The sequence below is a fragment of the Carcharodon carcharias genome, chromosome 2, assembly GCF_017639515.1.
Source record: "Carcharodon carcharias isolate sCarCar2 chromosome 2, sCarCar2.pri, whole genome shotgun sequence".
Classification (NCBI taxonomy): Eukaryota; Metazoa; Chordata; class Chondrichthyes; order Lamniformes; family Lamnidae; genus Carcharodon; species Carcharodon carcharias.
In genome coordinates this window covers 63,896,945-63,915,355 of record NC_054468.1, presented here as the reverse complement: position 1 = coordinate 63,915,355, position 18,411 = coordinate 63,896,945, and the positions used below count along the sequence as shown (strand labels likewise).

Here is an 18,411-nt window from a genome sequence, read left to right as displayed (position 1 = left end):
TGCCCTACAATACCCCCCAGAGTGGGTATCACTGATAGTGTTTGCATGCTGTGCCCTCCACAATCTGGCACTGACAAGGGGAGGCCCACTGGAGGGAGAGGATCTTGACGCAGCTGCACAGGCCACAGATGATGAGTCCAGTAGTGAATTAGAAGAGGAGCACGGTGAGGAGAACACTGAGGACGTGCAGCCAAACCTCAGTAACCTCCAGAGAGGCAGGGACACCAGGGATGTCTTGATCCACTGCTCCTTCAGCAAGGCTACCAAAGATCAGCTCCAAACACATGCCAGGGCTGCCTCCTCCATCCCGGATGTCTGAAAGGATCCTGTCATTTGAACCCAAAGAACACTCAGTGCCTGTACAATAAAGTTCAGAGCCACTTATGTCCAGCATTACATACTGGCGTACCCTGCACCAATAAAATAAAAAGGTGAAGCATACTCAACAACAAAAACAAAATCTATCCCATTTTGATAATTCCAAACTATTTACATAAACTTCTCTGGTCTTCATTTCCAGAGCAGTACAGATAAAGTAAACACAAATGAACATAAAATCACCCATGACCTGTTCCTCTCGAATACGTGGTGCCTTTAACTTAGGCTTGTGAGTGCTATGTCCTGATGCCCCCACCCCCAAGCCCCCCTCGCTGGCACCGGCATTGGAGACAGCCTGCTGATTCTGATGTCTTTTTGGCCTTGATGACCGGGCAGTGGAGCTTGTGCTGGCCCCACCTGGGAAGTAGCGGCCAGTGCCATGGCTGGTGTGTCTCAATCATCACAGCCTCATTAGATGTGACAGGCACTGGCAGAGGGTCAAGGAGCTGCTGCTATCATCCAGAGCTCCCTGAGAGGAGCCCACAGAGACAGCAAGCAGGTTGTGCACCTATGTGAGGTCGCTCTGGACTTCCCTGCTCACCATTGGACGGGCACCTAGCTGGGATACTGGGTGTCTCATCCATCTCCCACACTGGCACTGACCACCTGAGCTTAGTGCCTGTGTGAGGTCTTGCAGGTCTGAGCGCAACCCCAGGAACCCCTCATTCGTTACCTGGAGCAGCCTCACCATGAGAGCCGCCACTCTCTCAATGGAGGAGGCAGTGCGCTCAGCATTGAGGGTCAACGTAGCACTGATGCTCCATATGGACTCCTCCATCCCAGAAACCATGGCTCTCATACCCTCATGGATCTCCGCCAGATTCTCCTGCATATCTTGCTGGACATCCAGCATCTGCCGCCTAATGGACGACTCCAGAGGTTCATCATCAACCTTTGACTGAGCATCATCCTGGTCCCCAGCAGTCCTCTGATTGCCGGTGCCTTGGGCACTCTCTGCCTCCGCCTGAACCTCAAGCAAGTGTGAAGTGTCCTTATCAATGTGCACTGAGATGCTAGCCACCAAACTAATGCCCCACTGAGGTACTGGTATCTGAGCTGGTGCCTGCTTCAGACAGTGGGTGTGATGCAGGTGCAACAGAAGCTTAGTGGTCCTCTGGCATCAGGGGTAGCCCTTTGGGATCCACAGGGTGAACGCCTGCTGGCAGATCCAAAAGGGAGAACAAGGACATGTCATTAGTTAAAGTCATCACACTGTCTTTCCGCAGGCCAGGCACCCTGGTAGGACAATGGAGATCTGCATCACAGTGCCATTGTCTTTCAATGATCAATTGGGACTCCAGGTTTGAGACTCACATCAGTGAAGAGACTACACTAGAATGGTTGCATAATCTGAAGCTCTCACCTCTGTCCACTGCGCTCTTACCTTCGTCTGGCATCTCAACCTCTCCACACCTGGTTGCATGTGAGCGTGCCGGCCCTCGAGCTCCAGAGAGTCTTTCTCAAACCTGCTGAGCAGCAGGAGGTTGGGCTGCCCTCTGCCTGTATGTGCCCTCTCTGCCTACTTTTGACTTGTCTTCTTCTGAAAGATCATTGATTAGCCCACTCTTTACCTGCAGTGCCATTGCAGTCTGGCGAACCCAAACGGAGGAGCACTTCCCAAGGCACACCTGAATCAAGGCCTTCAAGCCACAAGGCACTCAGTCCAAGCAGCCAGCTCCAGCGTCATTGACAGTTGGCACTCAGACTCTAACACCCTGAGGTCCACAGGGGAGTGGGGGGTGGGGGGTGGGGGGGGGGGGGGGGGGGGGGGGGGGGGGTGTTGGAGGGGGGGGGGGGGGGGTAGGTGGCCACACCTTAATGCTTCTGCAACACAGTACTTGCCCTTCCTGAGCGTAGCAGGTCACTGAAGTGTTTCTGGCACTGCACCCATGTGCGCCGCACCACATCATGGCTGCTAACCATTGCTACCACCTCCTCCCATACTCTCTTGGTGAGGTGCCGTGGCCTCCTCCCCCCATCTCTGGAGACAAGGGTGTCCCACCTGGCAGCCACCGCCTCCAGGAGGACAGTGGGGCATTCGTCGGAAAAGCAGGAGGCCGAGTGCCCACCCGAGCTGCCCTCCCGCCTGCCATGCCCAGTCACACTCGACTCCATTGGGAACATTGAACTTCCATGGCAGCCTTCCAGGGGCTGCCTGGGCCATTTTTAAACCTGCCGCCGGGTTGCCATTGGACCCGGCGGCCAACAGGCCCCCGTTCCCCCCCAGCCAGAACGGAGCCACATTTCATGCCGGACGGGCCTTAACTGACCCGCCTGCATGAAATCGTGGCCGGAGGCCGATCGTGGGTGGCAGACTGTTTCCCAGCCGCTCCCAGGCCCGCCCAACAACCTCAAAATCCTGCCCTTTATATTTCTCTTACTATATAAAACTCTTCTGACTCTCCACTATTTCTTCACATGTGCTTTTTGGTATCACAATCTTACTGCTCATCTAAACTGTTTCATAAAGTATTGTTAATTCATTTCCAATATTCCTCAATCCTTCCATTGTTGTTTATTTGAAGATCCCAGACATTTCAGCACCTTAGCAGGTTTTATATTGTGCTTAAGTGGAGCCAGGGCCACAAACTCCTGATGTGTGGATCTCCTGAAACAGGAAACAACCACACAGTAAACTTGCAGGTAGCTGCTAGGGACTCCCATTTAAGATAACTTCCTATGTTGAACCTTAGTAAATACAGAAAGTTTACTTTGAGGTTACTGTCCGCTTTATGAGACCTGTGTTTTGAGTGTCAGTGGTCCTAATAGCCATCTTATAACAACATAAAATCAGTTCTTTTCTATCTCAGTTCAGATTAACCTTATCCTTGTTAGGTTTACCATGTTATCCCACACTTAAATCCTGATCAAGCTATTAATTTTTTTTTACATCCTGTGTCACTGCTGTTATATGTGCATCAGCACTGTCATATATCTGGTATGTGTATTTGATATCTGGGCTATACCTCTTTGGCGTGATCATCATTATAGTATTCTCAAAGATTTTGTACATATTACTGTTAAGGCTAGTGTCAGTTTCAAAATTTATGCTCTTGCCATACGTATAAAGCAAATCTTTCAAAAGCAATTGTAATACTTTGGGCAGAATTTTATGACCCGCAGGCAGAGTGCGCCCGACCCAATCGGGCATAGAATAGGACGCGATGACGTTGGTCATGCATCCCAATTTTATTGCGTGCTTGCTTGATATTCCGGTCGGCAGGCACATGCGAGAGTCAGCAGTGCGCCCGCCGACAATTAAGAGGCTTGTTAAGCCCATTAAAGTATTAATTAATACAGATTTTTCGCTGCCCGTCCAACTTTGGGCGGGCTGTGGTTTCCAACATTAATTAAAAATAATGCTTTGACATAATTTTTATTATCTTTATGTTCATGTGAGGGAGTCCTATTTGGGGACATTTTGTTCAGAATTTCAAAATCTTTATTTTTGTTTTTAAAATTCTTCAGCCCTCTGAGGCAGCTCTCTGCCTTCAGGGAGCTTTCATTCTGCACCTGCACAGACTTCAGTGCTCACCCTCCTCCTGCCCATACCTCGGCAGCGCTGAGCCTTTCAGCGCGCATTTCATGCTGGCTGGCCGTTGAAGTCGTGATCGGCAGCCAATCGCAGGTGGCCAACCATTTCCTGGCTGCTCCCACCCAACAACCCGAAAATCCTGCCCTTTGTGACAGCTTCTCAATCTGCACAATCTTGTCTCCATATCAATCAATAAATATGATGCCACAAGCAACAGGTTGCCAACATTCATTACACTTTTGCAGTAGTACAGCCCTTAATCTTGTCATTGATGCATCAGTACAATGTTTATTGATCTTTCAGGATTATTCTGAACTGACAGAGTTCAGAGTTAGGTGTCCCTTAAATGTGCCCATGTTTTTTTCATGTTTATGATTCTAAGCTACAATGATTAGGTTTTTCCAGCAACAAGCTGAGAGATGACACTTTTCCCAAAAAGAATTTACATGTATAATTGGGGGGTTTTTGGGAGTCTCGATATATCTTTCCTGCACTGTGGGCACAACATATACTCAAGGCTTAAACTGTTAAACTGTCAATCTTAATGCATGCTTACCAGCATTGATATCACCAAGAAAATCAGCTCAGTGACACAAAATACACAATTGTCGCTATTCAAGTTAACTTGTTTAGTAACTTCAATTACTTTCCAACATTTGGCACTGTTTTTCTCCTTAGGCATACCCTAAACTATTCTGTCATCCATCAAATGCACAGAAACAAGTATAAATTATTTTATGATATATTTCTGAAGGGAAGATGTAAGAATCTGTACCTTTTATAAAGAATAGTAAACATGTGTATCTTAAAATTTGTTTTATTCAACTTCAATCACCAGAAACTTAAAAAATATTTAACTTGTTAAAATATTTTGCATAGGTAATCTATGCCATAATATGCTCACAAGTTAGAAAGCTGAAATTTTCCTTTCAGGTTTTTATGGTCCAAATTTCACAATTTACTGTTTAATTTTGTCAACAGTAACTAATAAGTTCACCCATTCCATTAGTTCATCAATTTTCTATATATCCTTTAAGTCACCCATGCTAACAAACCATACTTGACATTTCTTCTGCAAAACCAGTAGTTCTTCTTGCTTTAGGTGGATTACTTTGGTAACTTGTTCATCTTTGGTAACATTGTTGATCTAGTATCCTCCTGACAAGCAGCATAATCCTTGAGATAAATCTTTTTCTGTTTAAGTGTTTGTTCCACCTTATCTCTCTAATTACTTTCAGCAACATGTTTGCTGTTGAATATTCCATCGTTTTTGTCTCAGCCTTCTTAAAATTTAGACATATCCCATAATTTCTTGAAATCTCTCTGAGATATGGCACTCAGTTATACTCCTGTGTCCAATTTAAATCTTGTGATCCCTACTAATTTCTTCACTTGTGAGCTTGAATTTGAACCTATTACATCCACATAAAATACCTCGTGAACATGATTTCTCCTGTTCTGTGATTTAGGTCATGGTTGCATCGTGTCTTGTAGAATGACTACTTATGGCAAATACTGGAAAATGTTGGACCTAAACTGTATACTACATCATCTATGTTCCTTTTGCTCTGCTCGATTTCCTTGATGGATGGTATTTCAGATTTTGCATTTGAAATGTTTCCTAACTACTGCTGAATGGTTTGTTTTTCCTCACCGCATAACTTTTTAGTTTGTTCTTTTATAAAGATGACATGTATTAATTCAAAATCAGATGAAAATTAGGATGTCAACGGGAGGCTAATGTGCCTCGAGACTTTTTTTTATAGTCTCTGATGCCTTTCTATTCTATATCGCTTTATGGAAGGTCACATCTTACTCCTTCAGCAACTTTTCTTCAGTATTCATTGTCTGTTCCATATATTCTTCAATCCTTAATTAATGATTCATTCAGTTCACCAAGTTGAAGGTCTTACGTGAGTCTTTAATGCATTACAAAATGGCAAATGATTTCTCTGCTTTTTTTTAACACCTCATAACATGTTTTCTTTCATTGATCACATTTCATTTAGGATTGTGTTGTTTCTCCAACTTGCCTATTCTTACATTTGATAGCAAATTCCCTCCTTCTTCAAAAGTTAAAATTGTTATGAATACTTAGTGGAAAATGTAATGGATATCTAGTGCTTCCTAAGAAATAGATAGGAAAATTAGTATGTCATTGTACTTGCTATTATACATTAACCCCAATAACTGCTAATATATTTATAACCATTAATCTATTTCTACTATAATCTGTTTCCAATTTCCTGACAGATTTCCAGTCACTGTAGACTATCGGAAAGTGATAATTTCAACACTTATACTTTCCTCTGAGGATCTTTTGTTCAGTTACAGATTGTGTGCTGATTAGTTCACTCTGCTTTACCTTTCATTTGTAATTTCTGTCACCATGGGCCCAGGTTTATGGCTGTGATACGACAGGAACTTTTCTGTCAATTATGGATGTAAGGAAATTACAGGTACATCATTTGCTGGGTGTGCGCAGCCAGTGGGCACAGCTACCTGCCAGATTTACACACCTGTAAACTCAGCCCCCATGTATTGTTTTCATGTCAAATAGTTTACAGAAACTCTTTCAATTTAGCATTGAGTAATAAAGGGGGGATAAGCTACCCATTTTATTGTGCTTGAAAACAACACAGCATTATACAAATTCTATCATACAGATTATTTCTCTATCCTGGATGAAACCAGTTGCTTAATTGCAACATTAATACAGACTTATTTAAAGTGATTCTAAATCCTTCCATTCAGATTGATATAAATATTATGTCCACAACATTTCTATTTGTATCAAGATATTGTATAAAATATTAGCTAGCCAAGTCTTCAGTCACTGTTTCTAGTTCCTGAAACACTTGCAGACCAGCGGGTGATAGAATAACTGCAACCAAACTGTATGATGTAGGGGGTAGATTAATCGTGAGAGTAAATGAGATGTAAAGATTATAGCAGAGATTAACTAGCATGAGCCGGTATGGCCACCACTGACCGATTTTCATCGGCCTATTAGGAAAATATTTCAGAGTTTTCGAAGAGTTTTATATTCCATACGTCCAGAAGCAAACAGTTGGATTTCGAGGCACATTAGCCTCCCGTTGACATCCTAATTTTCATCTGATTTTGAATTAATACGTGTCATCTTTATAAAAGAACAAACTAAAAAGGACCCGAGGGGATGGGAGAAAATGAAGCTGATGTAAAATAGAGTTGCAGTCTTGGGATTCAGTTGTCATAGAAACGGTTTAATTCTTCCTGACGGGGGCGGGGCTGTCTGGGGCCATGACGAATCTTCCAGTTGGTCCATTGAACCCCACAAGCGGCGGCTCTGCTTTGTCAATCCTTCCCTCAGTGACATTACAGTGCCAGGGCGGCAGAACCTTTGGTTGCACTGCAGCACGCTCGAGTTTGCTTTGAAAATATATACAGGGCTGCGACTCACAAGGGCTAAAACAAAATCAGAAATCCTATGCTCTCACACTCTCGGACTTGGAATGTACCTGGGTCAAATTGCACTTTTAAACCGACACTAGAATTGAATAGCCATTACCTCTAAGGTACGGAGGACTGGCAAGCAATCGCGGATAAAACAGCTTTAAAAGCCTCTTCAAATATAATCGTTATTCATCTAACTTCACCTCATAAATCCAGGTGTGCGCTGGCGGTAGGTGTTTGCACTGGATATAAGATGCGTCAGTGTAGCTATGGATGCTTACTCGCTTGACGGATATTGCTCATAAAAATTAAGTAAAGGACGAACACGAGCATGTGATGAATGATTTAAAACACGCGCGGAAACGAGAAGCACTCAAAACAACTTTCATGAATTATTCAGATGAGGCAGACGTTTTCATACAAGGTCGAGGCGTGTAAAAAGGCTGCGCATCGAGACAGCGGGAACGCTTCTTGGTTTAGTTTGGGAGGTTACGGCTGATTCTGCAGCATCACTGCACGTACACAATCCGGAGGAGATCTCGCTGACATTTATTATTGGAAGTATATCTGTCGCGCTGACTTCAAAGCTGCCAAGAGGTCTAAGCTGGCAGTTGTTCTGTGCTAAGTGAATTAAGTCTATTTTTGAACTCGAGTCCTGCAGGGATGGGCTCCAGAGGAAAAGGAAAGGAATAAGATTTCTTTTTTATGGATAAGAAAATTGTGATCTACACTGGACGATGACTTGATGGGAAATTTAGGACGGGAAAATGACTGTAAGTACTGTCTATTTAAGAGGTTGCAGGCTGCAATTGTGGCGACACTTTTATGTTTCGCTGTGTAGTTGTATCTATCTGGTTACAGTGGCATGAATCTCCGCAAGTTCTGCTTTATTTTTCTGCATCTTCAGTTGAACACTGGAGAAATTCCCAGGTCCGTGTAGTATCCTGTCACTTTCTGCACAGTCCGTGTGCATTCATATTTCAGTAAATGTTTTTTAATGGTGAAATGCACATTGCTTTTATGACGCTTTGTGATTACTTAACCCCAATCTGCAACTACTGCCGAGGGTAAGAGAACGTGTAACTTTAGTGAGAATATCCGGCTGCTTTAGAAATAGCCCAGCGGCCGTTTCCTTGCTAGCTGAAGAAAGTAGCTGTGATATGGTGGCCTGGCAGCCCGTTAGCGTCTGGCGCTGGTTTCATTCCCTCCCCCCGCTTCCTGGGGTGTGCCCGCTTCTCTGGGGTCTGCCCCAGTCCCAGCCGCTGTCTGGCTGATTCCATGGAGGAGACGGGAAGCAGTTTCTGACTCAGTGGCGGGGCGGTGAAGCCAGTCCAGCCCAGCCCAACCTGCCAGGACTGATTTTAAAATCCACATACTTGTTGGCTGACGTCAAAATTTGACGTTAAAAGGGAAACAGTAAATGTACAAGAACCAAAATCACTTGTCGCCACCCTTTGCCTCACCGACAGGCTGGAGTACATTTTCCACGTTGTCACTTTGTTTTGAGTCTAAATTTCATTGGGATCCCAGTCCCCACTTCATTCATACTTGGTAAAACTTTCACTACAATTTTGTCACTGTCTGCTGAGTTTTTTTTAAAAAAAAAGGCATGTGAAATAGGCTGAGCGAGGGGCAGCCCAGGTATTTCCCTTTTAAGGGGGACGGTGGCGGTGAGATGAAAAGCAGCGACCCCGCTCCTCTTCCCTCTGCATCCCGGCCAGCTGCCTCCATGTGGAGCTGAATGGTTCCCGTTGTAAGTGAGAGGATCGGTGAGCACTTTGGCCGCTGCTTCTATTCCGCTTCCTTTTGTTTTTTCTGGGAAGTTTTCCTTTCTTTGACAGTTTCCAGAAGGTTGAGATGTATGTCTAGCTGCCGCTGAGTTGCTGGGGAGCCGCAGCTCCGCGGGTTCCTGAGCAGTGAGGTAGCCGGAGTCAGGGACAGAGGCGCTGGGAGCCGGGAGCTGCCTCATTCTGCTAGTCCCTGATTTACACATTTCAGATGTGTTCAACTATTTCCCTTTCTTTCTGTTCCTTTCATTCAAATATAAAATCTGCGAGACAAACAGTTTAAAATCGTGGATAAAGGGGGGAGTGATGAGGTGCTCCAACTTCTTGGAGTTTATATTATTGTGTATGTCTTGGGGTTATTTTGTTTTGTCGAAAGTTCTGGCTTTTTGCCGCCAATGCGCATTCTGTAATTCCTTCGGAAAAGGGCAAGGAAGATGTGAAACCTTCACCAGGACGAGGATCTCCGGCAAAAGCCGCATTTGTAATATAGATGCTATTCAGTGTTAGGTTGCTGCTGTTGCTGACAAATGGTTTACAACAAATACTCCAGAAACAGTAGCTTAGGCCCTGAAGGCCCAAGATTTTAGCTTGTTCAGATATAAACTGCACCTGCCTCTGTAGAATAGCTTCAACAGTATCCATTGTGACTGTTCGGAAAGAGTTCTCAGCATAGGCAAATGCTTCGTTTCTAATTTGGCCAGAATATGCTGTGAAAGTTATTTGCATTTATCCTCTTCAAAAGGATGGCTTAATTCTCATTAACAGATTTTTAATTGTGAATCTATTGTGAAATGTGCCTGGCAATGAAAAATTAAATTGCTTAACCAGAATTTGTAAAATGTGATATGCATTCAGTCACTAAACAAATGGAATGTTCCATGTTTTATTTCCCTATTCTACATCGCCCATTATCTGTGCATATGTACAGGAAACAAGGAGGTGATACAGAGGAAGAAAACCCCCTCAGGGAAAGCATTAGAATGTTTCACAAGAACAATATATGGAAATGACAAAAACACACAGAAGACCTGTGGTGCTTCTTAGATATGTTGTGTTTTCTGTGGGTCATGTGCTCGGGTGCAGTCTGTGAGAAATAAAATATACAAGCATGTCTTATGATCGATATAAGTATGTGTTGCCACCAGTGGGGCAGTCCAGCAAATCATTTCTGTCAATGTTTGACACTGTGATGTTCTGATTGGCTGAACACTGTAGTTTTAGTCTCAGTTGGGAACTGTTTGGCCCAATTAACGATCCATCATAAGATGTACAAACATATTGAGTGAGTGCCTACTAATTTCCACCTCATAATCCTGGTTGTCTTAGTGGCATATAAAATATATCCCTGCTTCAGTCCCGAAAAGCATTTCAGAAGAGTACAAAATTGAGTAGCAAGGTCAATTAATACCCTTATGTTTAATATCTGTGGCACAGTCTGAGCAGTTAACCAGTAATAAATTTCAACCCTGCCCACTAAATTCCACAGCTGCTGTTTGTGTAGTGGTTTATAGTGCATTTGTGAAGCATTAACTACTGCAATTCCTGTGGCACATTGATCTTTGCAACTTTATGGTATGTAGTTGGGAATTGATCTAAAAATGTGTTAAGCAATGGTGGGTGAAAAGTCTTTGTATAAGTGTTCATAATTTTGGTTTCTATTTACTACAGTATGCCACAGTTAAAGTTTGCAAGGCATATTAATTCAGGCACCAACTAATCCACTTAATTCTAAAATTGTTATCTTGCAGAAATGGCAACCATAGGTAAGCAGACTGCAAAATACAATTCTTTCGAAAAGAAGGTTATAACTCATTGATGGTGCATCATTTGCACACTTCCCTAAATAAGGCTGGATTTATGCCATCGTTATCAGTCTGAGACTGAGAGTTGCAATATAAGTTCCAGTCAATTGATATCTTGCTTATAATACTTGGCTGTATTTCAGATTTTCCTGTCTAGGCATTTAAATTTGTAGACTAGTACAGAGCTCCATTATCAACTGTTCCAATTTAAATGGTTTGGTGGTCTGGTTAGAAATGTCTGGACTTTAAAAGCACTTGAGTTAAGTCTGGTGAGTTCAAGGAAACCATTGAAACTTTTTTAAAAACAGGTTTGACAGCTGCATTGAAATTATACTCCAAGTAGTGTCAAAAGTGTTGCTTTAGGTTGATGTCCTCAATTTCTACATTTTCATTGTGTAGATCAGCCATTCTTTGGCTTCTGACGACAACGGTCAGTTCAGAATCAAATTACGACCCATGCTCAATTGAAACTGGATAGAGACTATCCAAATTTATTTCACACGGGATCTTTGCAACCAGCAGATGGGGAAAAAGAACTTTCATCCCATGAGGCCAGGCTGTATTTGAATTGAGGTCACAAAAATCAAAGGCTAGTGTTTAATTTACTGCATCTCCCAGTCATCCTTAATAAATCTGGCTCTCTGCTTCCTGGACTCCCAAGAGTAGATTTTCTTCAGTGAGCCTAAGCTAACTGACAACTTAAAAAATAGTATTTCATAAGATATGGATGTTACCAGGTAGATGAGCATCTATTGTCCATTCCTAAATGCCCGCAGAGAGGTGGTGGTGAACCGTCTTCTTAAACTGTGGAAGTCCATGTGGTGAACATGTTACCACAGTGCTGTTAGATTGGGAGTTACTGGAATTTGGCCCAGTGGCCATGACAGAATGGTAGTATAGGCCCAAGTCAGAATAGGGTGTGATTTGGAAGGGCCCGTGCTCTTGCTGCCTTTGGTCTTTTAGATGGTGGAGTAACTGATTTGGGAAATTGTAATTGATGCAAGCAGTTTAGACTGCATTTTCTGATGCATATCCTTATTTTATTAAACCAGTATTGTACTTGATTCATTACTGGATACTGAAATTAAGTACTTAAAACAAAAGGAACACTTAAAGTTTATTTTCTATAGAGCTAATTAAATTCTGTGATAATAGGTGGTTACTTTCCCTCTCAGAAATAAGCATACGTTTCGATCAATGTTTCTGTCCAAACAATATTCCAATCAGAGAGGACTAATTTTGAGTTTAAAACAACCCCATTTTTCCATATGAGTTAAGCTTTAGTTTCTTGTTAGTGATATATCCTCTAAATACAAATTGAGATAAACTTTGTGTTGTTTGACAGGAGTGACTGGGACCAAAAGGTTGTCTTCCTTTCACATAACTTTGCTCTTTAGTAAAATATACATGTTTTATCCAAACAAATAACCACTTGAAATGTAACAAAAAGTAACAAGCACCGGGATCAATGAATGATGTGATATTGCTTGTTTAAATTTTTTTTGAGTCTTAATGTTTATTGAAATGCAAAAAATATATAAATGAAGCAGGAATAAACACTTTGTTCAAGAAAATAGATATTTTGTAATTAAGCTGTAGCACAAAGTACCTGCAGACCTGACTATGAATGAACAGTTTCGAAGTAATCATTGATAAATTTTCAAAATATACTTCTTTTATTCTGGTTTGAAATGTAAGAAGCATGTTTCATATGCAAATTTTGAGGTAGTGTTAAACAAAATCCATTGTTTTTGTGATTAGTATTTGCAATATTCGTGATTTATAGAGGTAGGAGGTCTCCAGCTCACTGTAACTGCAGAGACAGAGCTGCAGAAACACCAGATAATCAGCATAAATGTTTATACGCATGGAAATTCACCCTCTGTATGTGGAAGCACTAAAGGCTACTTTCTGGTATGGAAACACACCTACATCTGGTGGGTGCCATGTACCCAAAATGTCTGCCAACACTCAAGAATTTAGTAATTTTAAGAAATGAATTGGAACTAACTCTGGTAAATAACTCTGGTAAATTATTATAAAAATGTGACCAAAGATAATATTGTATTTAACTGTAATGTATTTCCTCTTCAGGATTACAGGGAAGATGGTATGGATTTGGGAAGTGACTCATGCAGTCGAGCAAGTTCCGAATCAAGCTCCAACAAAGTGACGCCATGTTCTGAGTACAAATCCTCTCCAAGTCTGGATCTTGCCACGTTGGGAGACTATGAAGAAGATGAGGATTATCAGGAATATAAAAAGAAGGTGATAGAAGAATGGGAAAGTGAATATGGTGACTACTCTGAGAACAATGGCATTGTTAAAGCTGCTAGCAGGAGTTTAGCAGAGGAGTTTCAAGAAGTTAAAGTCATCCCACCAGTACCTTCTAATGTTACTGCAGGTGAAATGAAGCAAAATGGCAATGTAGCACCAACTAAACAAGGTGGAAAAGGAAATAAGACTCTTCCAAAGCTGCAGAAGGCATTGCGAATAACTGGTGGCAGTGTAGCCACAAACCAGTTGGAGACTTCGGGGACTTTTGTAACAGAAGAACCACAGCTTCCAACCATGGATTGGGAAGCCCTTGAGAAGCACCTTGCAGGTTTACAGTTCCAAGAGCAAGAAGCACAAAACCAAAACCAGAGCCAGACAAAAACAAACTTCACTTCAGTAAGTTGGATCTTTGCAAAGCTATATATTTCCACTTTTTAAGATTAACATTTGCTGTCCATGAAACTTTTGGTAATTTTTTTTGTCTCCAATAATCATTATGCAATGGAATGTAAAATACCTGGAAATGTATTGCCTGCATGTTAATGAAGTAGAAAAGTAAGGGTCTTAGAAAATCTATGGTCCAGATCTTCTGGTCTCCGGATCATCGGAGGCCAATTACATTGACCCAAGATGTACATCAGGACCCTACTGAAGTCTGACGTGCTGACCTCTGTTGGAATTTTGAAGTTTGAACTTCCAACAGGAATTCCTCCCCTCTCCAGAACCCTCTGCAAAAGCCTCCAAATTGAGTTTGAGTCGGAGACTTCAGACAGTTCCGATTCATTCATCTAATTAGTTACCCAGGAAGCGGTCAACAGAAAAATCCTGGCCTAACACCTGGATAACTGCAAAACTGATTTCCCACAATCACACACACTGACGTACCCCCAAATCCCCCCCTTTGACCCTGCTGACTCCTGACCAACCCCTCCACCTGATCCAATTACCCCTCCCAGCCACGCTAACCCCTGACCACCCAAATACCTACTCTGAACCGCTGACTACCCCTCCGACCATCACCTCAACCCAACCCAAGTACACCCCGACATGACTACACCTCCCAACTCAACCCAACTATGTCCTGACCCACCAACCAACCTTACCCACTCACCCACCTGCCACCTCACCCCCATGTTCACTGCCACACACCCACCCACCATGCCACCCTATGCACGTGCCAGTCTGTCTAACTCACACACCCACCCACTTCCTCACTTACCTCGTCCATCTACCACCCTATCCATCCACTCATTCTTCCACTCACCCATTCAACCATTCACACTAGACATTTAAGCTTATCTTACGGCAGCTAGTTCTGAATAAAGGAGTCCAGTCTTTTGCGCTGCTTCTTCCCACGGCTCTCTGTGTGGATTTCTGCATTGGGCAAGTTCTTCTGGATGCTACATTGGAATCGGATACCTGTAAACGTAACCAGGTAAGTGTGCAGTTTTCTGTCTGATTAGTGTCAGATGCAGCATTTCCCATGCTGATTGGAAAAGTTGGACCAATGTTTTTACAAATTTGGGGATTTGACACAACGCGTATTCATGACCATTGTTAAGACTCTGCAAACCAAGTTATTGAGAAATCCACCTGAGTAGAGTTCTGTTTGCCTGAAATGCAGTTTTTGCTATCTCCCTATGTTTGCCAAATTCAAGTGAGTTTAGGCACAAGTTGGCAAGAGACAAGGCTAAGAGCCCCTTGGGTGTGCTTTACAAGTACTGCTTTATATTACCTGATTAAAAGACCATGAAGCTTGCCAGCATGGGGTAAGCATCTGTCGAGTGATGACCTGTTTCTATTCTGTAAATACGATTTAATATTTTGTAACATTGCTTGCCCAGCTGTGACCACCCTCCATATTCAGGCTTGCATTGGAGCTGATTGTTGAAGGTTACATAGTGCCCCTTCTAGTAACATTGGTCAGCCAGCCTGACTCATTAATCATCAACAAAACAGACTAAACCAGATTTTGGATTGACTATTCTGTCTGCTGTGGTTTACTAAATTGAAGCTTCAAGTAGCAAATATTTTCCTCTAATAATCATTGTGGTCTTTCATTGTCGGGGGCATCTTCTTGGGAACCACCAGACTCCAGAAGTTCCAATTTTATCTTTTCATTTTGTCCTTCAATCGAGAGTAGTTGTCATTAGACAACTGATTTGAATCCTGGCAAGCAAATACCAGGAGAACAGTAGTGAGTAGCATATCTTCTTAGAGTGCATTCCCACCAATCTCTGGACTGCAGCATTGAGATAGACTATATTGTATCACTGTGGTTCCAACAATTGAATATACAGTGCTTCATAAGCAGCTGTTTGCCCTTGGTGGTGCCCCAAGCCTCAAGGGTTTTTTTGACTGATTATATAATGGTGTGGAAGGATCAATGCAGGACAGGTTCCAAGTGCCAACAAACCTGAAGTTCTAGTTATCTTGTACCACTTAACAGGCTTTTTGAATATCCATGTGTTGGACTTGGGCAATGAGATGTGCTTTCCAAGGTGTTGCTGAGCAATGGCTTAATGTAGGCAGGAGACTATTTCAGTCTGCTCAGTGATTGATAATGTAATTCATGGTAGGGCATCTTCAAGTTCCGCTGTGTTAGAAAATGATTTCTGTTAAAGTCAATAATGACAGGAATATAGTTTTTGTTATTTGCAAAGTGGATTCAGGTTTTACTTTGTAATTACTATTGTATTCCTTCTTAGGGCAGAAATACTGCTCCTGCCAGGCCTCAGTTTAAAAGGGTTAGCTGTTTTTAATGCATATTTCAAGAACACAATTTATGCTTTGTAAATAAAATCTTGTGGAATTTGCTTATCAGATGGAAGTATGGATCTTAATTGCATATTTTAAACTGTAGGATATCGAAGGAGATTATACTAAACGTTATGGGGCAGAATTTTACTGCCCCTCCTGCTGACAGGATTTTCCAGTAGTGCCGAAGTCAAAGGACTTTTGAATGGCTCGCCATGTTTTACAGCCCCGCTGTATTTTGGTTAAGTCAGCAGAACAGAAATAAAGACAAAAATTCTTCTGGGCAGTAGAGGTTGCATCTGCCAAACCTAAGGACTTTAATCTTCATATCAACTGGACCAATCAAGTTGGCATGGGTGGTCTAGAAGATGAGTTTGAAGAATTTTTCATGACAGTTTCCTGGAGCAATATGTTGTGGAACCAACTAGAGATAAAGCTATTTTAGATGTAGTATTGTGTAATGAGGCAGGTTTAATTCACAATATCATAGTAAAAGATCTGCTGGGAACTAGAGTGATCATAAAACAATTGAAATCCATATGTTAAGTTTGAAAGTGACACTCCAAACACAAACAAGAATTTTAAACTTAAACAAAGCCAATTACATAGGTATGAGGGGAGAACTGGCTAAGGTGGATTGGGTAAATAGTTTCAAAGTTGTGGTGGTAACATTTCAAGAAACAATTCAAAATATTCAACAAATATACATTCTATTGAAAAACAAAAATGCTGCAAAAAAATCTTTTTGTGACTTACTCAGGAAGTTAAGGATAGTGTTAGATTTAAAAAAGAGGATTATAGGGTTACAAGGAATAGTGGCAAGTCTAATGATTGGCAGTGTTTTAGAAACTAGCAAAGGGCCACTGAAAAGTTGATTTTAAAAAAAGGGAAAAAGTAGAAAATGAGAGCAAACTAGCTCAGAATATAAAACAGATTGTAAGAGCTTTTACAAGTATATAAAAAGGAAGAGAGTAGCTGAAGTAAATGTTGGTCACTTAGAAGCAGAGACAGAAGAAATTGTTATGGAGAATGAGGTATTGAATGAACATTTTGTATCTGTCTTCATTGTAGAAGACATAAGTTACAATACCAGGAGCAGAGGGTAACCTAGGTGCTAATATGAGTGAGGAAATCGAGATAGTTAATATCAGCAGAGAGAAAGTATTGGAGAAACTCGAGGAACAAAAATCTGATCCCCAGGAACTGATGACTTATATTCTAGGGCTCTAAAAGAGATAGCTGCAGAGAAAGTGAATGCTCTGGCTATGATTTTCCAAAGTTCCCTAGATTCTGGAATGGTCCCAGCAGATTGGAAGTTAGCAAATGGGGACACTACTATTCAAGAAAGAAGGGTGAGAGAAAACGGAACTATAGGCCAATTAGGCTGATATCAATCATCAGGAAAGTGCTGTAATCTATTACTAAAGAAGTCTTAACAATGTACTTCAAAAAATCATAGCATGATCTGACAGAGTCAACATGGTTTTATGAAAGGGAAAATTGTGTTTGACAAATTTATAACAGATTTTTGAGGATGTAGCTAGTAGGGTAGATAGAGGGGAACCAGTACATGTGGTATACCTGGATTTCCAAAAGGCATTTGATAAGGTGCCACACAAAACGTTAATACGCAAGGTAAGGGCTCACAGATTTGGGGTTACTACATGAGGATGGATAGAGCATTAGTTAACAGACAGGAAGCAAAGAGTAGGCATAAATGGGGCATTCTCAAGTTGGCAGACTGTAAATTGTGGAGTGTCGCAATGGTCAGTGCTGGGGCCTCTGCTGTTTACCATTTTTTTTATGACTTAGACAAAGTGGCAGAGAGTAATATATCTAAGTTTGCTGATGTGGAAATATACGTTGTGAGGGCACAGAGGCTGCAAAGAGATTTGGACAGATTAGGTGAGTGGGCAACAAGATGGCGGATAGAGTATAACATGGAGAAGTGTGAGGTTACTCACTACTACACTTTGCTTCCTTGTATGTTAAGCAAAACCAACCACGCTAATATATTAACCCCAAATCCATGAGCCCTTATCTTGTGTATTAACATTTTGTGTGGCACCTTATTAGATGTTTTTTAGAAAACCAGGTAAACTACACCTATTGGTTGTAAAAATAGAAAAGCAGAAAAACTTGTGAATGTTGATGTTCAGAGAAATTTGACTAGGAACTCAGGAAGTCTGCATGCAGTTACAGCAAGCAATTAGGAAGGCAAATGGCATGTTGTCCTTCATTGCGATGGAATTGGGGTACAGGAATAAAGAAGTCTTGCTACAATTGTTCAGGTCTTTGGTGAGACCACACCTGGAGTGCTGTGTGCAGTTTTGGTTCTCCATGTTTAAGGAAGGATATACTTGTATTGGAGGCAGTGCAGTGAAGCTTCACAAGATTGAAACGTCAACTTTTTTCTTCTCCGCCGACGCTGCCAGACCTG

The 18,411-nt window shown here is 41.9% G+C and overlaps 1 protein-coding gene across 6 annotated transcripts in view; it reads left to right on the top strand.

Moving 5' to 3' along the window:
- The window catches only part of schip1 (schwannomin interacting protein 1), an 871,502-nt gene that overhangs the window by 685,242 nt on the left and 167,849 nt on the right, over positions 1–18,411 (top strand). For 2 of the 6 annotated variants that reach the window (XM_041176152.1, XM_041176183.1), the window contains one exon: positions 13,032–13,610. In XM_041176152.1, coding sequence (XP_041032086.1) covers positions 13,032–13,610 — 579 coding nt within the window. Of the gene's footprint in view, positions 1–7,724; positions 8,122–8,881; positions 8,900–9,040; positions 9,118–13,031; positions 13,611–18,411 lie in introns of those variants that run through there. The other 4 variants (XM_041176168.1, XM_041176194.1, XM_041176175.1 and 1 more) reach the window with 4 other exon arrangements.